This window comes from Oryzias latipes, chromosome 5 (assembly GCF_053564925.1).
Source record: "Oryzias latipes strain Hd-rR chromosome 5, Olatipes_Hd-rR_3.1".
NCBI lineage: Eukaryota > Metazoa > Chordata > Actinopteri > Beloniformes > Adrianichthyidae > Oryzias > Oryzias latipes.
This window is the reverse complement of record NC_136241.1, coordinates 30,404,520-30,424,625: the sequence shown is the minus strand read 5'-3', so window position 1 is coordinate 30,424,625 and position 20,106 is coordinate 30,404,520. Positions and strand designations below refer to the sequence as shown.

The following is a 20,106-nucleotide window of genomic DNA, read 5'->3' as shown; positions in this document are numbered from 1 at the left end:
TCAAAATCCCGTTCTCGTTTGTGAATCTCCCCGTGTGTGTGAGAGATTTTTCTACGGTGAATATTGAGACTCATCTGACGGAGCGGGTCGACTAATCTCACCATTGGCTAGTGAATCTGTCAATCAAACTCATCGGCAAAGCAGGCGGGATCGCTTTTAGCCAATCGAATGGCCCCTTACACTTTCTCTACGCTTTCTGCGGGTGGCAAAAGCCCCGCCCATATTTGATTCTGTACCAGTCGGTTGTTAGCGTGTTAGCCTTAGCATGGCTTGTCGGTTTATTGCCTTCGGTTGTCAAAAATTACTGGCTTGTGCAACTTTTCAGTGGACCTGGAAGCAAGGCAACAGTGGTTGAATGCAGTTGACATTGAATCCATCGAACTCTGTACTGGTCATGAGATTTACAATGAACGTTTCACTCGGGATCGTTTGTACGTTATTCTCTTAGCTTTCATGCTAGCGTCATTTCAACACTCAGACACGGTTTTGATCATATGAAGGTGGAAGAGAAAAATCTTCAACTTCCACAGGTTTTGTGGAGAAACTGGCATCACTTTGATCCGTACCACGCAGTGGGACTACATTACCTCAAGTTCATCTCACTGTCAATCACAGACGCCCAATATACACCTCCCCTGCTCAGCCCGAAGTCACTTTGCTTGACCTTAATTTTATTTTTTTAATAACTCAAATGTCAGTGATTTTATATTGTAACCATATACATATACACCTCTTGGCCAGGTCACCCTTGCAAAAAGATCCTCATCTCTCTGGGTTTTATAACTGGTTAAATACTACACAACAAAAGATGGTCATAGAACAACAAAGTGCAAACATTCACCCTTTATTGCAGAGTAAAAGTGAAAACATGGACAGATTAAAACATCAAAATTTAAGCAAATGTGGGATCTCTAATGATTTGAATTTTATTTAAACTGGTACTAATTTTCATAACTTCCTTACATACAATGAAGTCCCTTGAACAATACAGCAGTATTGATTTGAACTCTGTCTTCCTCCCCTCAGTCTCTCTTCTTCTGTATGTAATTATGTCGCCTAAATTAAGTTCTAAACAAACGGGACAGTAAAGATGTAGGTCCACTCCCAAACGGTCTGAATTAAACAATGGATTGATGTCGTCTTGCAGTTCCAACATTTGTGGACCCAAAAGGGGACTGTCCCATACCAGGACATTGATCCCAGGATGAGGTTCAGCCATGGATCCACTCTCCTCCCATTCAATCTCTGGAACCAGCATACCCTGACAAAAAAAAATAAAATAGATACTGTTTATGAACAGCACTGTTTTTTTTAATGTTTTAGATTATGTAGGAACAGAGACCCACTAATAATGACTTATATTGTTTCTAGCAGGCAGACCTCATATCTCCATAACTGTTTATAATTTGCAAATAAGTGACTCTTAACAAAGTAGTGAGATTAGTACAGCTGATGGCTCATAATGCCAAACATTGTGATGCATTTTGAACTTGCAGATGTGCTATTCTTCCTACTTAATTTAAAAAACCAAACAATTTAGGGAAATAGTTTGCACCACACAACAATAATACTTTTCATTCATTTTTGATGAAAATTCCTTGTAGTCATTGTGATTTCATCATACTGTTCTTGATACTTTCCACTTTAGTCGAACTGCACACAAATCAGTTGTCCAGTACAGTGAGATTAAATAAAGCAGGGTTTTTCAACCAGTGTGTGTGCCGCGGGAGATGGTCAAGTGTGCCGTGGGGAATTGCCCTACTTCACTGATCTAAAATCATTTTCCATCTCCAGGAAATCAGCTCTTTGTTCATCTAAACAGGCACTGATAAAACACTGAGTAGTTAGGAATATAAAAGATCTTAAAATGACTTTTTCTTTGTGTTTATTTAATTCTATAAAATACATTTTGATAAGGTTGACAGTACCGTGATTTAGCTGCAGCTATAACCTTGTAAGGAAAAGTCCCGCCCCTTTAACTGTCTCCACCAATCATTCTTGAAGGCTTAATCACATGTCATCAGTCTGACCAATGAGAAGTGGTTAAAGTCTTCACTTCCTTGTTTTTAATTCTGCTGATAAAGTCGCTCAGTTATAACAAAAATACCAGCTAAAGCTCGTCTTTAGCGGTGTAACTTTCCACAGAGTCCGGTGTCAGACCGTGGAACAAGAGAACAAAGGTTGAAAAACACTGAAATAAAGCACTTACCCGGGGATCAGAAACAGGGTTCTGGGTCAAGCCCAAATGCCACAGCTGATTTGGTGTCATGCTTTGCTCCGTCCTGATTGGCTGTCCCACGCGTCACTAAAGACATCCAAACTGGCCTGAATGCGTGGTAGGAAGATGTAATGGCAGCAGAATACGTGACGTTACTGATATTGAGCAAGTCTTGGTCCTCAGGAGAGTGCAGGATGTTGTAATATAAACCAGTAACAGTCACGAAGACATCACACCAGAGGAGCTCAATCCTGTATTTGGAAAAAAGCAAAAAGAAATATTATATTGTCAGATTTATTTTTTAATACATCATTCACTTTTATGTATATATTAAAGCATCTAAAACTAGGTTCAACTCACCGTTGATTGTGTGTACACTTTTCCTGTAATGAAGCCGTTTGTGTCAGTTCTACGTTCTGTGAGCATTTACTCGGCTATGCCCACATGTTCTCCTCCGTGATCTCCTCTCACCCTGACAATAACATGAAAATCATGTCTCAAACCCATAATTACAAATGCATCGCAAATACGGTACACATCAACTTAAAATGTAATGTTCTTATGTATGATGCCAATAAGTAGAATTTCTAGGTTAGATAAGTTGCAGGAGTGGGTTACATGTATCACTGGGGAAAAAATTGAGGTGAGAGAGACTGTTAAGGGGGGGTAAAATGTTATTCATGAGGGGAAAGTTTTAGAGTTGGCTTTGTTTTCAGAGGAGTCTAAAAAAAGTTATTTTATTTTTGTACAAAAAACCAAGTACTTATACTGCCTGATATGTGAATAAAAGATTTCTTTATGAAAAACATGAATACCTCAGAGGTAAGCCATAAACGTTCACAGCGTCACTGAAGAAGGCCAAGTGGGTGTCTGCACAGTTGTTGTCTGCTATCTTCAGGTACAGGATACATGGAATACAAGTACAAATACTTTCAACTGACAGATATTTACAGGGGCAAAAATGCTAAATTCCCAATTGACAGGTAAAACAGTAATACAATAGGATGATAAAATATGAAATAGAATAGAATAGAAAGGTATTTAGGATGTCACGCTTCAGCAATTCCTAGAGAATAAATAAAAACACGACAAACATGGATTAGATAATTTAGCTGTCTGAGATTAAATTACATAATTTTCAAATATTAGAAAGGGGAATTTTTTAAAACACTCTTGCTATGATAACTTGAGCTTGTAGTAAAGAACAGCTTTAAAAAATATCAGAGACAAGACACTGATCACAGGAAGCCTGTGTGTAATACTTACAGTAACTTCTACTCAAATCACTGTTGACAGCATATTTCTCCCATCCATCCTTTCTGTGACTACTTATTGACTACAAAACAGCCTAAAAACACTATGTTTGGGATTCTTGTCATTTTGTCATTGGAAGTAAAGATACGGGGAATTTAGTGGCTGTCACTCTGACACAATCTCACAAGGCTGGTCATCACAATGAATACGGGTTCTAACGTTAGAAACTTAATGAGGCTTCTTTCATTCTCAGTGGATTCATGTATGTTGTTATGTTTAAAAAATGCCGTTTTCATGAATGTCATATGAATTTACTTTGTTGCACATATATCCACCCCGTCTTAAAGTCTGGGTTGTGAAAAGACTGTCTAACTTTAACCCGGATCGCGTTTACATAAAGGCAGCACACGGGACAGCTAACTTACTAGCTAGTTAGCATAGCATCAGTGTTTAAACAAATCCCCGTCTCTAAATCAATACTTTTTATTAAACTTTCTGTGCTGCTGTAAATCCGGCATGTTTATCCCCTTAGCTCCTTATGAATCATGTTAAGAACCTACATTGGCTGTATATCTAGCTTGAACCGACACCGGCTTAAACTTCACTCACACTCACACACAGGGCAGGCAGACACAATTTGAGTCGAAAGCCGGCTAGTTTCGAGGCCCCTGGTTGGTTGTAGTTACTCGTGTTGTGTGAAGAGCTGGTATGCCAAGTATAAAACTTGACAAAACCTTCATAAGTCCTCCCCAGCTTTCATAAAAAATATGACCGCACAGGCTAAGCTAAGCTAATTTGCGGTGGGGGTTCTCTGCAAACGACTCGTCTGAAGTGTTCATAAAGCATTCACACATGTCACTTGGCTAAGGAGAACGCTTCAACTTAGTATACAATAACATTACAGGACGTACAACGAGGGAATAATAATCAAATAAGTGCATTACTTACGGGCTGAGACTGATCCCGTTCAGAAGACCTCTCCGCCATGTTTGCCGCCCGCGTCCTCCCAACTGCTGTGCTGAACAGCTCCCTCCCTCGTCACTTTGAAAGTGAGGAGTGTAAGAGGCCATTCGATTGGCTAAAAGCGAACCCGCCTGCTTTGCCGATGAGTTTGATTGACAGATTCACTAGCCAATGGTGACATTAGTCGACCCGCTCCGTCAGATGAGTCTCAATATTCACCGTAGAAAAATCTCTCACACACACGGGGAGATTCACAAACGAGAACGGGATTTTGAATGCACAGTCTGCAATTCGAATGATCTGTGAGTTCACATCACATGTGTAACTAAAAATCACGTTTGTGAATCACCTACTGTGCATTTCTGATACATTTATTGTGAATTCCTAAAATGTTTTTGTGAAAAACAGTGTGCACATTTGTGAGAAACACTTATTGTGCATTTGTAAAACATTTAGTGTGCATTTGTGAAACACAATGTGTGTGTTTGTGAAACACAGGGTGTGTATTTCCGAATTTATTTTTCACGTTTGCATAAAATGACATTTGTGAATCGGAGCGTGTGTATTTGTAAAACCGGTTGTGTGCATTTCTGATTATTGAGACTGAAATAACTCCATAGTAATAAAACATTTTTTTATTGTGATGACACCAAAACAGTCGAAATGTGTTCAAATATGAGATACAATTACACTTCAGTCAGCTGACTCGGAATCAACATATGCGCATGCGTCCCTTTTCAGAATAAAGGTCGTATTTGATGTCCATGCGTGAACGTTCTAAATTAAAACTTTTCCTTTTTTCGGGGCCGATTTAAAGTTTGTCATTTTGAATTTAATATTAAGCGTAAATAATTTTTTTCTAAATCAACCAGAACGGAACAGAAATAGTATTTTCAGCGTCAGTTATGTCTTGCCCTGCTGAAGAAGAAGACCCGTTCCCCGCAGATGACGGTCTTTTTTCGGAGAGTTTTTCTCAAGAGGTTGTGTTCACCTTCATGGGAGAGCAGCTGAAGATCTCGCAGGTGTTTGGCGCAAACCTCGGCGTGGCTGCTGCGGTCTGGGAAGCTGTGAGAGCGCTCGGCGTTATCTGTTGATGCGTTCGTGACGTGACAACAATGTTTTTATTCCTGCCATTTGTGCGCAGGCTGTGCATTTATGTCGATTCTTGGAGGATCAGTCGGTCAACCTAAAGGGAAAGCGCATCATTGAGCTGGGAGCGGGAACCGGACTGGTGGGAATTTTGGCTGCCCGTCTGGGTATGTAATGGAAAAGTCAAGGTTTTAGGTGATAGCAGGGGTGGATCCACATCCATATGTGGGACGAAGAACTACTTTATACGTTTATCATGAAGAAGCCACACCACAACCCCCCTAAATTCATCTTCGATTGGTCCAGTCCATTATCCCATTATAAATCTGGAAAAAAAAACTTGCAGTAACAGTTATACCAATGATCTATCTATCGAGCTATCTATAAGACTTGCACAAAACTTGAAGATTATATTAAAACAAATGAATGTCTATAATTAACTACTGTACATGTGAGCTGGAACCTTTTGACAGTACCTCAAAGTAATTGTAATATTCAAACTCATTCATCTTCTTTACTGGACTGAGTTAGTGTGAGGCCACCCAAAGTAATGACTTTCTTCCAGTTCCCAAAGAAAAAAAAAATACATTTTCTTTGAAGAACATGCAAACTCCAAACAAAACAATCCCTGTTGGAATTTGGTCCAAGGCCTTCCCACTTGAGTCATGGGTGTTGATCAAAATTATTTTTTCACAAATTTTAAATGGTCTGCTACATGCTAAATCTTATTAGTATTAGCAATGAACTACTATAAACTATGTCAGTGTTTTTCAACCAGTGTGCCGCGGCACACTAGTGTGCAGTGGAAGATGGTCAAGTGCGCTGTGGGAAATTGCCCTCATTCACTGATCTAAAAACAAATTTTCCATCTCCAGGATTTCAGCTCTCTGTTCATCCAAACAGGCCCTGATAAAACATTGAGTAGTTAGGAATATAAAAGATCTTAAAATTACTTTTTCTTTGTGTTTATTTAATTCTATCAAAGACATTTTGATAAGAATCACGGTACCGCGATTTAGCTGCAGCTATAACTGTGTAAGGAAAAGTCCCGCCCCTTTAACTGTCTCCGCCAATCATTCTTGAAGGCTTAATCACATTTCATCAGTCTGACCAATCAGAAGTGCTTAAAGTCTTCACTTCCTTGTTCTTAATTGTGCTGATAAAGTCGCTCAGTTCAAACAAAAATACCATCTCTTAGAAAAGAACATCCGCAAATTCCTGCTTTTTCTGCCACAATTATCACAAAAATCCACGTGAGACTGCGGGGGGGGGGGGGGGGGGGGGGGGGGGGGGCTGTCGATCAATGCAGACCATGAATTTCTGCTTTTTTGTTTTTGATTTTTGGATGCTGGCGTGCCGCGGGATTTTTGTCAGGGTTAAAGTGTGCCGTGGCTCAAAAAAGGTTGAAAAACACTGAACTATGTAGCACGATCATACATGTTTTTATGACAAGAATACACATCACCACTCATATTTAACCCTTGTGCTATCTTAGATGACCCCACCCTTACATTGACGTGTTCTCCCTACCATGACAAAGGTGGATAAAGGTGGAAAGATTTCATGTAATCCATGGACACCAGTAAAGATCACAAATCATTGAAGAAAAAAGGTTCAGCGCACTATCTAGTGGGTCTATATGACCCAACTATATAAAAAGTATATTAAAAAAAATCACATCAAAATAACAACAGAAATGACATTAATGCAACATTTATCATTTTTAGATTAAATATTGTTGTCTGGAAGAGAAAATATATAAAGGAATAAAATTATCTTTACATCTATCATCTCATTTGTCATGTAGAAGATTGAAGGATAAAAAGTGACAATTTAATCCATGTCCAGGTACATTTTCACTAAGCTTGTTTTTATTGTACATCCTCTTATCTTAATTTAGTTAATAAAAATGTTATACGTGTGTTTTCTCTCAGGTGCAGAGGTGACGCTCACAGACCTCCCCCTGGCTCTTCCACAGCTTCAAGCCAATGTCTCGGCTAATACTCTGTCCAGTGGCTGGCCTTCAGCTGAGCCAGCTGTCCTCCCTTTGTCCTGGGGTGAGGACCACCTAAACTTCCCTTCTGACTGGGATCTGGTGCTCGGTGCAGATATCATTTATCTCTCAGAAACATATCCTCTTCTGTTGAAGACGCTAACTCATTTGTGCAAAAGTGGAGCCGTCGTTTACCTTTCATCTAAAATGCGCAGAGAACACGGGACTCACATCTTTTTTGAAGAGTACCTACCAAGCAGATTTCATGTCATGCTCATTCACAGAGATGAAAAGCAGAACAACAATATTTACAGGGCGTCTCTAAGGACAGAGGAGTGACAGTAAAACAAGCAGGGGGACGGAAGCCTCTCTGGGTGACCCGACAGGTCAGCAGCCCCTCAAAGAGCCAGTGAAAGCCCACCCTTACCCTTTCCCGCTGATGATGATCTTTATTTCTGTCAAAACCCACATACTCATACTTTATTTCCTATAGTAGAAATGTTTTGGCATTTATGGATCTCCAACCGTTTTCTGAATATAGTTACTCTTTTGCAGAATGCTACCAGTTAAGAAGTTTGTTTGGGTAAAAAAAATGCTTGCTTGAAAGAAGTTGTTTTTTATAAAAACTTTTCTCTCTTCCTGTTGGAAACCTCAGCCGAGGATCAGCTGGATCAGCTGAGAACATCATGATGGCAGCTTCTTAATTTATCTACAGAAACTTAAAATGTAGACTTTGTTCCACTTAAAGTATTGCTTCAACGACAATACACGTGAAGCTAATTTTCATTGTTTATACATTTTACTAACCTTTACTGTATCTTTTATTGAATTTGTATGTCTTTACTTAACATTCATCTCTTTTTTTTGCTTGTTCTTTTTTATTTATTCAAGCACTGCAGCATTATATACAGGTAAAGCGGAAAAATTGAACTGATTTTCACCATTGATGAGGCATGAACGTTTTTCTTGTTTGTGGATGATTTTAGTCCAGTAAGTGTAAATAAAATGAAGAAACATCTTTTGTTCGGATTGACCTTTTTTTGTTGTTGTAATGAACAGACAGAAAGTCGTTTCCCTCACTGTTATGGGGTTTTGGAGATTAAAACAGGGTGTGAAGAATCATATTTCAACAAGTTCAAATGTTTTTTGAATGAATAAATTGTTTTTATTTGTGTAGCACTTTACAACACCATCAGGGTGCCAAAGTGCTTTAAAAAAAAAGAAATAAAAAGAAATTTTTAAAATTGAGCAATTACTTTTGTTTTAACCAACAGCATAAAATTACAACGGGCAATAAAATACACGAGACTGATAGGAATTCTATATAATGAGTCAAAGAAAATAAGATGCCACCATCTTAAAGCCAGTATTAAAAGGTAAGTCTTTAGTTGATGTTTAAAACTTTTCGGGTCTGATTTCAGGCACAGAGTTGTGCATATTCCATAAATGAGGGCCGGCAACAGCTCGGTCACTCCAGTGCTCCTGACATGACCTGAGCTCATGAAGCAGTTGACTGACCTTAAAACTCCAGAATGGTAAAATTGAGTTTTTAACATGATTTTCTTGCATTTTTCTGATGATGGAGGACATGTACATGAAAAAATTAAACTTAAAAACTGTATTTTTGAGGATTTCTTTATTCAAACCATGCTTGTTGTTGATAACCACAGTTGGCGGGTCACAAGCTACCTCTCCGCTAAATTCCAATGCATCCATTTGTAGACAAATACATCCGTGTACGTCTTTGTTTTCCTCATCTGAGCTGGAATCTGGATCTAAACTGTACGGCAGGAAAGCTAGAATATTCCTCGCCACTTTTTTTTTTGCACTGGTAATGTTAGGTTGGGAGTGTGAGGAGCGGTAAGCTAGTGGGAGAGTGAAAACATAGGGATGATGGGCCATGAGGGCAGGCTTACTCCTTGTCAATAGTCCAGTCCACAACTCAGAGGCGGATTTCTAAAGAACTGCTGCTGCTCTGCACACACTATATCCTAGAAAATGACACAGGTTTTTGTTTTTATTGTTTAGGCAAAAACGGCGTCATCATAATGAAAAGACCACTGGGAACACTTTGAAAATAGATCAATAGATGAGCGATGAAACCACAGAACTGAGAGTTACAATAATCTATCCAAGAGGTAATCCGGGGTGAATCGCTGTTTCAAGATCACTTAAACAAAGGGGGGAATCATGTAGTATAAAGATTCAAAACTTCAATAGAGTTCTATTTTGATGAGAAGGAAATGCATCAGTAATGACCTTGACCTTGATCTCTACTCTTTAATATTTTTTGTGTTTTGATTTTTTGTTGGACAAAAACATTTCTTTTGTCTTAGAGCTTTTGAACCCTCAGCACATAATTGTCTGTAACGAGTTACATAAAAAATCCCAAATGAAATTCATCCGATCCTAAACTATTTGGTTAACCAGCAATCGCTCGCCTGGGCATCAGCCTGCCGCCTGATCCTTCATCCCCTCTCTCCTGCACTCTGCTGATGTACAGGATTTCTGTTCAGCAAAGGAAAGCCTGTTTGTTACGCTGGAGAGTTTCAAAGAAAGGCAGCCAACCCGACTGCTGCCCGTCACTCCTCTGCTTCAGTTCGTCCCACAAAACAACAGATCCCTATCTCCACGCTCAGTCTGCTTACCATCATGCCTCCCCAGCACCTCCCACACAACTGCCAGGCAATGTGCAAATCACTGGCTTCACCAACATTCATCACTGCTGCAGAAATCGGATGAAAGCAGAAAAACGAAAAACATCAGATTTAGATGAAGTGTCCACTTAAAGGGGATTTTAAAATGAATATTTTTCACTGTAATACCAAATCACAATATTATGCATTTGTTAACTATATTAAAATGAAGTCTAACAGGCACTTTAAAAGAAAAAAAAACACTGAAGGTTTAGGTTATTTTGCTTTTTTATTCTCCTTTGCACTATTGACTTAAGTGCATCAATTTTTATGATCTTTTAATGACATCACCGTTTATTTTGTAGTGTTGTTTTAAGCAGATAATTTGCGGAATGGATGGGGAAGGTGTGACAGTTTTTAAAAATCTGAGTGAAAACTTCTGTTTGCCGTTTAAACTGAGCTGGTTGTTTGCTGAAAGAAGAATGGGCCTCCAGTGGGAGCCCTGCATGTGTCTGTGCGTGCTTCAGTGTGGGAGGGGGGCTTGCAGCTACCATCCTTTTAAAACACGTTGCTCTGTTTGGACATCATTAAACTCCTGAGCAGCAAAGGACAGGAGCTCAAAAACATCAACCCAAGGTATTTCTTCATGTGGGACATTTCATTATAGTTAAAATGACGTTTTTGTGAACTCTTAGGTAAGTAAGGGTTGTATTTGACTATGAGAGATCTAAATATTATATTCCTTTTCCATTATTTAGTAAATCAGTGAAAGAAACCGAAAGATGGAGCTCTGGTCTGACAATCAGGGTCCATATCACTTGTACTCCAGATTTGGAACTATTCCTGGAAGAAGAACTTCACAAAAGTGAGTTTGACACCCGACACCCGAGTTTGAAGTTTTAACCTTTATTTGAACAGCTATGTTCTTTTTAATTTACTCTAGAAAGACTGAAAATATTTGATCTAAGAATAAAGTCAGCCATTTCTGTATTGCAGATTAAGCCACGCTCTACAGCTCAGTGTTTATGTACTAGATTACTGCCCATCGTTTTTATTGTTTTAATAAAGTAAAATTTGTTTTTTTGCCTTTTTATTATAAAGAAATATAAATTGAACAGCTTTTGACAAAACGAATTGAAGATGCAAAAATGGGGGCGGAGGGGAGGGTTCTCCTAGAGCGCCTTGAGATTTTCTTGAAATGTAAAGTGATTTATAAATAAATGTTTATAAAAATATATCGTTTTTGCATATTTGATGTACAATCTTAAAAATACACATGAAAATCAAACAGAAACCTGCATCTTTCATGACATGACAGCATTTTTTTTGCCGCACAGCTTGTGAGTTTTTCAGCTTCAAAAAACTTTAAAATTCACAAATAATTTTAAGAGACATTATCCAGCATCATCGGAAAAAAAGACTAACGTTTCTGCTCTCTTTACTCTGCAATTTAGAGTTCTCATTAACTTGAGAAACGCATTTCTTCCCTGTCGGACAGTGGTGGACTTAGCAGTTTTGTGGACCTCAGTGAAACAATGACAGGTTTATTTTAAAGAAAATATTACAAAAATAGATTCAGACTCCTTTTTAAAAGTTCACAGAACTAAAATAACATACGGTCACAGCAAAAGTCTGGCTTTGTTTCTAGTTTAGAAGCGTTGTAAAGCTTTTGTTTTCTTAATTTATTTAATGCATGCACAGCTGCAACTTTCATGTAGAGGCCTGTAATTGCCATTATCCTGTGAAGTGTGTGGCTGCTGATGTTTCCACCATTCTCCTCACAGTTTTGACTCAGTCCATTCTCCACTGAACTACAAAGATCAGCAGGATCACAGCAGAGAGTCCAGTTACTGGACCATGCCGGCATCCAGACCTGCAGGAGCTCTACACGAGTACACGAACTGGAAAAACCCAGAACTGACGCCTTCTTCCCACTTTCCTTTCATCAATGACCGCCGTGCGGACCACAACCATCTGCGCCCAGAGGAGTATCACCCCTGGGAAGCTCAGGGGAGAGAGTGGCCAACATCCCACAGAGCTGCGAGGGACTACCAGAGAGGATTTTTGAGTGAAGGGTGGCAGAGACGGTGGGAGCACGGCAGCCCTACCTGCTACAACAGGGAGGTTTCTGCCAAGAGACGAGACAACAGCTACAGAGAGCTGGAGGCTTGGGCCGCTCGGTATAGCCACTCATTGCCAAGGAAGAGACAAATGGAGGAGTTGCGTGGGGCTTCCAAGGGGACTGTGGGGAGCTCCAGGAGTCTGGAAAGAGATGGCAGAGGCAGTCCAGAACCTCCAGTACAACAACATGCATCTGGGTTGTGGGATAGACAGGGTAGACTGACAACCAAATACAATCCATATCAATCTTCTGGGTCTCACACAACCCACACCCTGGACATCAAAGAACATGTCTGCTTGCAAAGACAGATGTTCAGCCAACCTCCTGGATACATTGCTCCTCCTCCTTACAATAATCCCCAGAAAAGTTCCGCTTTAGTTTACCAAAGGGCTACAAGCTGGGAGCAGGGTGATAAGAGTCTTGCTTTCTGGATACAGCCTGCTTTAAAAACGCAGGATGTCTCTGTAAATTTGGAAAATAAGAAGAAAAGAGACAAAGAGGAAGTCACAAAACCTGAAGCAGGTGAAACTTTCACAGAGCCGAGAGAGTTGAAGCAACGAAAACAGAAAGGAGACAGTTCCACTGATGCCAAACAAACAAACACACAGACTGAGCACACGTTGCCCCAACAAGCAGCTCACGGCCCAAAAATATGCCAGGAGTTACCCTCAAAGGTCATCGAAGGAAGAAAATTCAGGTTAAACAGAAAGACTGGTAGGATGACCATATTCTGCCTGGTGTCTCGAATGGCCGATTCCACTGAAACCACATCTTTGCCACTCTCCTTCTCCCTCAAAAACAAGCAGAGCACAGAAAAAGAAAGTGTTCCTGAAAGCTCGAGCGTCATACCTGAGGTAGACCAAGCGCCTAAGATGTCAGATGAGGTGGACTTTAGAGCACCAACGCCAGATGCCGCACAGATGGAGATGTTAACCTCGGCTGAAAAGGACACTGCCTCCTTTGAAACATCAGAAGCTGATGCTGAGTCTACATCTGAAAACCACGAGGGTCGCACAGCTCAGCCGGTGGGCGTCAAGTATCCTCTGTGGAGGGAACCCAGCTTCACTAACAGGACTGAGGCTGAGGGTTCAACCCTGAGAGCAGACAAATCGGATTTACAGCAGCAGGATGCTGCAAAAGTAAGTGATGAGGAAGCAGATGAAGAACAGAATCCCAATGACACTGATGACAGCAAGGGTCTGCTGGTCATTGACACCAGCTGTGTTGTTGTTAAGGTTCAAATGATTCCTTCACTGAAAAAGGAGCACGTTCACTATTTGGACGCAGCAGGAAACCCCCAAACAAGTCAGTCTGATGCTCAAGCTACTGCTGAAGATGTGGCAACAGACCACCAATCAAGTCATCTTTGTAAAGATGATCCTATCTCTGTCCTCATGAAAGAGGAGGAGCACAAGGACGAAAGTCAAATGTCTTTCTCTTGCATGAAGCCCGCTGCTTCTCCTGAAAGAGAAATCTTGGATGAGAACGCTGAAAACATTATCCAGTCTCCTCTACCCGTCTGCATCACCAGGCAGCCACAGGAAGATGGTTCAAATGTGGAGGACCCGCAAAAAAGAGCGGCACCTTCTCTGTCCGAGCAACCCTCTGAGGAGACAACAGCTGAGCACTTTTCAGAAGAGCCAAGAGCTGAGCAGCCTCAAGAGAAAAGAATGGCTGAGCAATTTGAAGAAGACGTAATGGATGGACAACCTGCGGAGGAAACAATGGCTGAGGAACCTGCCAACGATCCAACACCTGAAAAACCTTCAGAGAAAATCCAACCTCAAACTGCAGAAGATGAACATTTTCCAGAGGACCCAGCAGATGGAGTAGAGTTAGAAGAGGACATAGAGGAAGGACGATCGCTGAAATCCCAGGATGTTATCCCACACAGAGTGACAGAGGAAGGACCTGAGGATCTGGTTGGATGTCATGAGTGTGTGGCAGATGTGTCTGAAGAGATTGAATCTCATCTTGAAACAGACAATAGATCTTTAGCTGAGCCTGAAATGTCTGAAGATCTTCAGCTAGAGACCACCAATGAACAACGTGCAAATGAACAGACACAGACTGAAACAGAATCTTCTCAACTATCTGACCTTCATCAGTTTTCTTCATCTTCAGTGACTCGTTCCGTCTGGGAAAGTTCTGTTTCTGAGTTGACCCAAAACCCTCATCCTGTAACGCCTCCACCTGCTCCAACAGGTAACTTTTCCACAAGCTCTACCTTGCAGGAAGACCATCGTCCAAGCCCTTCCCCTTCCCTTGATGTAACAGGTACTGCAGGGTTGAGCTCTGGGGATGAAGACGGAGTTGAGAAAATATCAAATCTACCTGAAAAGGAGGTGAACAGGGAGTGTTTGGCAGCGGACACATCAGAGGAAGAAGCTTTCCAGCATCAAGCTGAACCTCAGACATCACTCGGTGCTGCTGGTGTCACGGATAAAACTGACCGATTTGAAACGTCTAATACAGATGCTGACGTTCTGCTGCAACCCTCTGAGTGTGACGCAACAGAAAGTGATGCTTCTGTCAAGCCAAGCAGTTTGAGCACGGAAAAACACACTGAGGATCCAGCAGAGCAGATATGCAAAACTGATGAAGAAAAGGAAAGAGGTGAACAAATAGGAGTCAACCTTTTGCAGGAACAGTTTGACTTTTGCCAGGAAGAAGATGTTCATGTCAAAGAGAGGGATCTGACTAAAGAGCAGTCCTGTCAGCCTGTTGAAAACCTTTGGTTACAGAAACCTGAGGCGGATGTTTTAAAAGATGGCTCCTCAACCCTTTTGAATGACTTCCCATCCAATGAGCTTCCATCCTCACCACATGGACCATGTGAATCGGAAGCTGAGGTCATTTCCCCGCTGGAGGAGGACTCGTTCCATTTTTCTCATCCAAGTCACAAAGGTGCTCATTCTGAGTCCTGGGAAGAAGACTTTCAGCTCTCATCTTCTTCCCTCTCCTGTTCACCCCATCTTCTGCCTCCCAGCTCAGCTCCACCCCAAGATGGAACAATGTCTCCCGGATCCCCCCCATCTCCTGCTGATGAAAGAGAGCCTGAGTTCCCAGAGTCACTTTGGGATGTGGTGAACCGCATCAGGAAGCACACTGCACCCGACTCTGAAAACGAGGAGGAGGACGCCAGCGAGTCGTGGGATCTGGAGAACGCAGGTGACAACGTGGGTTCTGAGATTTTCAGTGCTCAACAGGAGGTTTCACACGGCGAGGGCGGGAACGTGGATGAAGAAAACAAACAATCTGAGGAAAATGTAAATGATAGCGCGCTGTCCTCCTGCAGCGCCAGCAGCAAAGTCTCTGACGACACCGTGACGGTGGCAGAGGAAGAGAAAGGAGCCGAAGAACAATGAGGATGGATGCCACTGTTGGAGACAGATGTTGCCGTGGTTACACTAGAGAAACTTTGGAGGAGAAAAATGAAGCACAAGTCTGGTCACAAGTCCAAATGGGTGGGTGGAGATAATCAGAGAGGAGATAATAGAGACAGTTCAGGTTTAACAAACCTGGTTAAGTGTGATCAACTAAGAAATCTCTCAATTTGGTAATAACTGGAATTTATCAACTGTAAACTCTTTTAAAAAAAACATTTCAGGAGTTAGAAGATTCTGAATTTGTGTTGACTCAAATGTGAAAATTAAGGGTTTTTGTAGGACTTTGCAGTAAATTGGCTGTAACTTTAGTTTTTCTTCATATTTGATGTATTTACAACTGTTACATGCAGTTATACTATTTAACATGTATTCAAATATTTAACTACTGTGGATTTATAGTTTGAGGATTTTGTTAGAAGAAATAAATAGAAATAAATTAAGTAAAAATTTTCATTTCACATAAATAAACACCAGTGTTTAAAAAAAGCAATCCTTTTGTGTCAAATGTGTTCTTAATGATTAAATTAAAGCAAATGTATGTAATATTTCCAATCATTTCTATTCTGTGAAAAGCGTGAAAGTGGTCAAGCTTTGACTTTGAACGCGAGCATGTGATGGTTGAGTCACTTCCAGACAACTCTGGAGCCATAAATGCGACTGGAATGAAACACGGAGATGACATGTTAGCATCAGACAAGTATATTTGAAGACAAAATAGTACAAAAGGTTTTCCAAACATTTCAGGAGGAAGTTCAGAGAAATGGGTCCAGTATTTTACCCACCACCAGGTAAACATAAATTCATATTCATCTCCAATCAATAATTATATAATTCTAATAGATAATCAAACCAATCTTGGTTTAGATCAATAATCATAGTAAACAGTGATGGATTAGAGCTCAAACATGTTATAGTTCTTTGATTTTGGATAATAGGAAGCTATAAAATTTTACAATATCCACATGATGTAAAGGTACTTTTTAAAGAACAATAGAACAGTAATTCAATTCCATATTTCTTTATAAAGATTGTAATGAAATAAATTCTAACATTAAGAAAAAAAACACTTATTATTTGGTCACTAGTTCCTGCGACCTTCCAGCTACCATTTTATGATAGGAAAAGGGAAAAACACCAATTTTCTGGACAAAACTCAACTGGGACAAAGTCATCATCAGATGATTTATCTGCCACCAATACAAACAACGGAGTATTTTTTGGAATCAAACCACAATATATGCAGAAGTAGAAGAACAGTTTGCCAAATTCAACCCAATTTCCTCAGAAAAATCTGTACATACAGGCAGGTCCTAATAAATTTGCTGCTTCACAGCTTCAGTAGAATTCAGCAAAGAGTGTGTTTGTGCAAAACACCAACCTTCACTAAAGAGGCAGGATGGACAGAAGTCATACATCACAGCAAGGACCTGAAAGGCCTAAATGTGAGGTGCTAAAGGCTAAAAATGGCAAAGAGTCTCATTGGAAACATCCCTAGATATAAAACAATAGAAATTGTGTTCATCTTGCAACTGCTGCCTTCCTATAAATAGATGGACGAGAAGGACAACACATCTCAGTTTTTACAGAAGGAGGCGACTCTGCAGGGAGAAGGTCAAAGTTCGTCGTGGGCCATGTTCAGAGCGTGATCACAGAGGTCTGCAGACACAAAGCAGGAAAAACCAAACCGCAGAAGATCAGAACAAAAAACGCACAATACAAACCTGATGTGTCGACTTCTAACATACCTGTTCTCTTGCTGCAAAGTTTGTCTTTAACATTTTCTGTTTCATGTGCAAAGAATTCAATGATTTCATCTTCGTGATGTTCAACAATTGTTTCACACTGGAGAAATAAATCATGATAGACGTTTAGAGAAGACAGCAGATGGAATAACTCATAATTAATATAAAATAACCACAAAATAATATTAATGAAGCACTGGATGTAATTATTCTGAGCATTAGCAGCTGCTGTACTCACAGCAAACTTTAAGCTGGATGTGACCCTGGAGTCCAGAGTTGCCTCTGAAAGGTCCATGGCTTCACCGGTCCGAGACTTAACTCTGATGTAGGACTTCCTGTCTGTGGAGAGATCTGTGCGCTCACCGTAGTCCTCCATCCTCTCACACACGCTCTCCATCAGCTCCAAGAGGTTCCCCTCTGAGCGAGCCAGCGGAACCTGTTTGACAGCGAAGAGAGCTTAATAACAACAGAAATAAATTCTTATTATTCATTGTTCTGCCCAGGTGGGTTCACTTTAAACAACAACAAACAAACAAAAAACACTGAAACCAAACTATGCAAAGACTTTAAAGCATGATATGTTAGAATAAACAAAACAGAAAATGAAGATTTTCATTTAAGATGCTCCAACAATCCATTATTCTGCGATGCAGCTTTACCAAAGTGTGCAGTGGATATTAGTCAAGGATTTTAAATGTGCCATATGGTCCAAAAGTACAGTAAGGGTCCCTTTATTAGCTTTGCTTTTATTTTAGTTCATTAGATTGACAAGGTTTTGGCTAAGATGCACCAACAACAATAATAAATAAATAAAGACTGTGTGTAGTTTTATTTTTACACTACTGCTGACATCACCCAACCTACTACTACATTTGCTGCATTGAGATGATCCTATGTGGTACAGGCTGTCTTTTATTTTGAAAGGGAATAATGTGAACCTCTCACAGTTATAAGCTGTTTGATATTTCTAATAAATAAATGAATATTTCTCTATGTTTTTTTATGAAAAAAAAAGATATATCCTAAAAGCAACATCAACATAAATGCAAATCCGTGTCTTTGTCTAAAGGCTGATGTTAGACTTTGTGGCTCCTGCTGGGTTGTGATCAACCATATATGTGAACAGTGAACTAAGATATTAGTGTCAGATAGCAATAAAACTTCCTCATTTCTCATCCTCCTTTATGAAGTTCCAGCATCTTACCTCCCTGATGGACTGACTCCCGTCGGGGTTGATCCTGAAGGATCCTGTCTGGATCGTTTTCTTGGGATCTATCTGGGAAATGGCCCACTCCATCTCATCCACCAGAGCCCTGCAGGCTGCATGCAGGAGGAGGGCGCATTAGGACCCGCGCGTGAGCTGCTGAGACGACCAAACTACAACTGTAGAAACTCACCTCCACATTTGATGTCCTGTCCTTGCCTGGCAGCCTGGCTGCAGGACAGGAAGAGACCCACTACCACACACGAAGTCAGCAGGAGAGCGTTTTCCTTCATCATTCTGCTTCTGAAAACACACATTTCCGCATAATTGATGCTAATATTTCCAGCTCAGCACCTGCGATACATCCCGTGATCACTTCTCCGAACGAATGAAGCAGTTAAGCAAAGTTTTCATTGAACTTACAAGCCTCCGTGAACGTTCCGGATTCCACTTTGACGCTACTCCACGCTTTTCCATCACATTCGTGAAATGTGATGACGTAGCCACAGAGCCGCTCCGCACATCATCGAGCTCGAGAGATTTCAGCTAGCGCCCCCTGGTGTCCAGGGGTTGAACAGCACCACGCTCTTTTGTTGACCGCTTGACATAATTTGGGGCGTTTTTTTTTTTTTTTAGAAATCCCAGCTCCATTTGGAACACTATACCTCTTCATATTTTATCTAAAATTGGTGGCGCTGATTTCTTTCTCATGTGTTATTATGATGTATGTAAAATCCCACTTAAGTTATCTGCATTTTATCGCCAAGCCTTCCTTTCATGGTCCCTTGTATACAAACACAACTTTCCACCTCACAAATATTCTATCTGGAATAACAGGGACATTTTATATAAACGCAAATCACTCTTCATAGAACATTGGTTTCGAAATAAGATTACTTTTTGTATCAATTATTTAACAACCAGGGCTTACTTTTAATTTATGAGGAATTTCTATCTAAATTTAACTTCCCTGTTCCCCCTTTAGAATACGCTAGAGTGTTTGGGGCTATTCCCTCTGGTGTCTGCATGCTGTTTAAATTCCAACACAGAGTTCACGTTGAGGAGCCTTTTCTACTCTCTCCCATAAATACTCCTGTGGGGAAACTAAGTCTGACTGGTTATCCCAGGAAAAACAATAAAGCCATTAGAACATTATTTCAAACGAACATTGTTTCACTACCTCGTAGCATGTCTTATTGAAACGAGTTTGTTGTAGATATTGCATGGAAGGAGGTTTGGCAAAAACCCAATACATTTTTAATCACTAATAAGGTTAAAGAAGTTTCTTTTAAGATTATCCATAGAATTTATCCAGCTAAAATTTTTATTCAAAACAGATTTAAATTAAACATTGAAACACTATATTGTTTTGGTTGTAATTCCCCTGAAACAGTTCTCCATCTTTTCTGGTATTGTCTCAAAGTTAAGATGTTTTGGCAGAAGATGTGTGATTTTATTAATGATAAAATTGATTCTTGTTTTGTCTTATTTTGAAA

At 40.3% G+C, this 20,106-nt stretch overlaps 4 protein-coding genes across 5 annotated transcripts; 2 read left to right on the top strand and 2 right to left on the bottom strand.

The window, feature by feature from the left end:
* Positions 1 to 828: 828 nt before the first annotated feature.
* Positions 829 to 4,663, bottom strand: LOC144992212 (uncharacterized). Of its 2 annotated transcripts, XR_013656086.1 has the most exons (5): positions 4,421 to 4,663; positions 3,034 to 3,110; positions 2,579 to 2,690; positions 2,210 to 2,469; positions 829 to 1,261 (listed from the first exon to the last, which is right to left on the bottom strand). XR_013656086.1 is itself a non-coding variant. In XM_078947688.1 (4 exons), exons 1-3 carry the CDS (start codon positions 4,457 to 4,459, stop codon positions 2,217 to 2,219), a joined length of 369 nt encoding a protein of 122 aa, XP_078803814.1. In that variant the 5' UTR covers positions 4,460 to 4,663; the 3' UTR covers positions 1,066 to 1,261; positions 2,210 to 2,216. The 2 variants fall into 2 exon arrangements, 1 of the variants encoding a protein (XP_078803814.1); XM_078947688.1 differs by lacking the exon at positions 2,579 to 2,690 and having other exon boundaries at positions 1,066 to 1,261.
* Positions 4,664 to 5,190: 527 nt separating this feature from the next.
* Positions 5,191 to 7,988, top strand: eef1akmt3 (EEF1A lysine methyltransferase 3). Its single transcript, XM_004069254.4, has 3 exons — positions 5,191 to 5,502; positions 5,580 to 5,691; positions 7,459 to 7,988. Exons 1-3 carry the CDS (start codon positions 5,341 to 5,343, stop codon positions 7,854 to 7,856), a joined length of 672 nt encoding a protein of 223 aa, XP_004069302.1. The 5' UTR covers positions 5,191 to 5,340; the 3' UTR covers positions 7,857 to 7,988.
* A 2,721-nt stretch (positions 7,989 to 10,709) lies between these two features.
* Positions 10,710 to 15,957, top strand: LOC105354142 (uncharacterized). The gene is made up of 3 exons (XM_020703502.3): positions 10,710 to 10,789; positions 10,912 to 11,018; positions 11,938 to 15,957. Exons 2-3 carry the CDS (start codon positions 10,936 to 10,938, stop codon positions 15,641 to 15,643), a joined length of 3,789 nt encoding a protein of 1,262 aa, XP_020559161.1. The 5' UTR covers positions 10,710 to 10,789; positions 10,912 to 10,935; the 3' UTR covers positions 15,644 to 15,957.
* A 390-nt stretch (positions 15,958 to 16,347) lies between these two features.
* Positions 16,348 to 19,186, bottom strand: cnpy2 (canopy FGF signaling regulator 2). Its single transcript, XM_011475494.4, has 6 exons — positions 19,034 to 19,186; positions 18,804 to 18,913; positions 18,611 to 18,726; positions 17,645 to 17,842; positions 17,410 to 17,506; positions 16,348 to 17,320 (listed from the first exon to the last, which is right to left on the bottom strand). The coding sequence occupies exons 2-6, from the start codon at positions 18,904 to 18,906 to the stop codon at positions 17,277 to 17,279; spliced, it is 558 nt and encodes a 185-aa protein (XP_011473796.1). The 5' UTR covers positions 18,907 to 18,913; positions 19,034 to 19,186; the 3' UTR covers positions 16,348 to 17,276.
* Between the last annotated feature and the right edge of the window lie 920 nt (positions 19,187 to 20,106).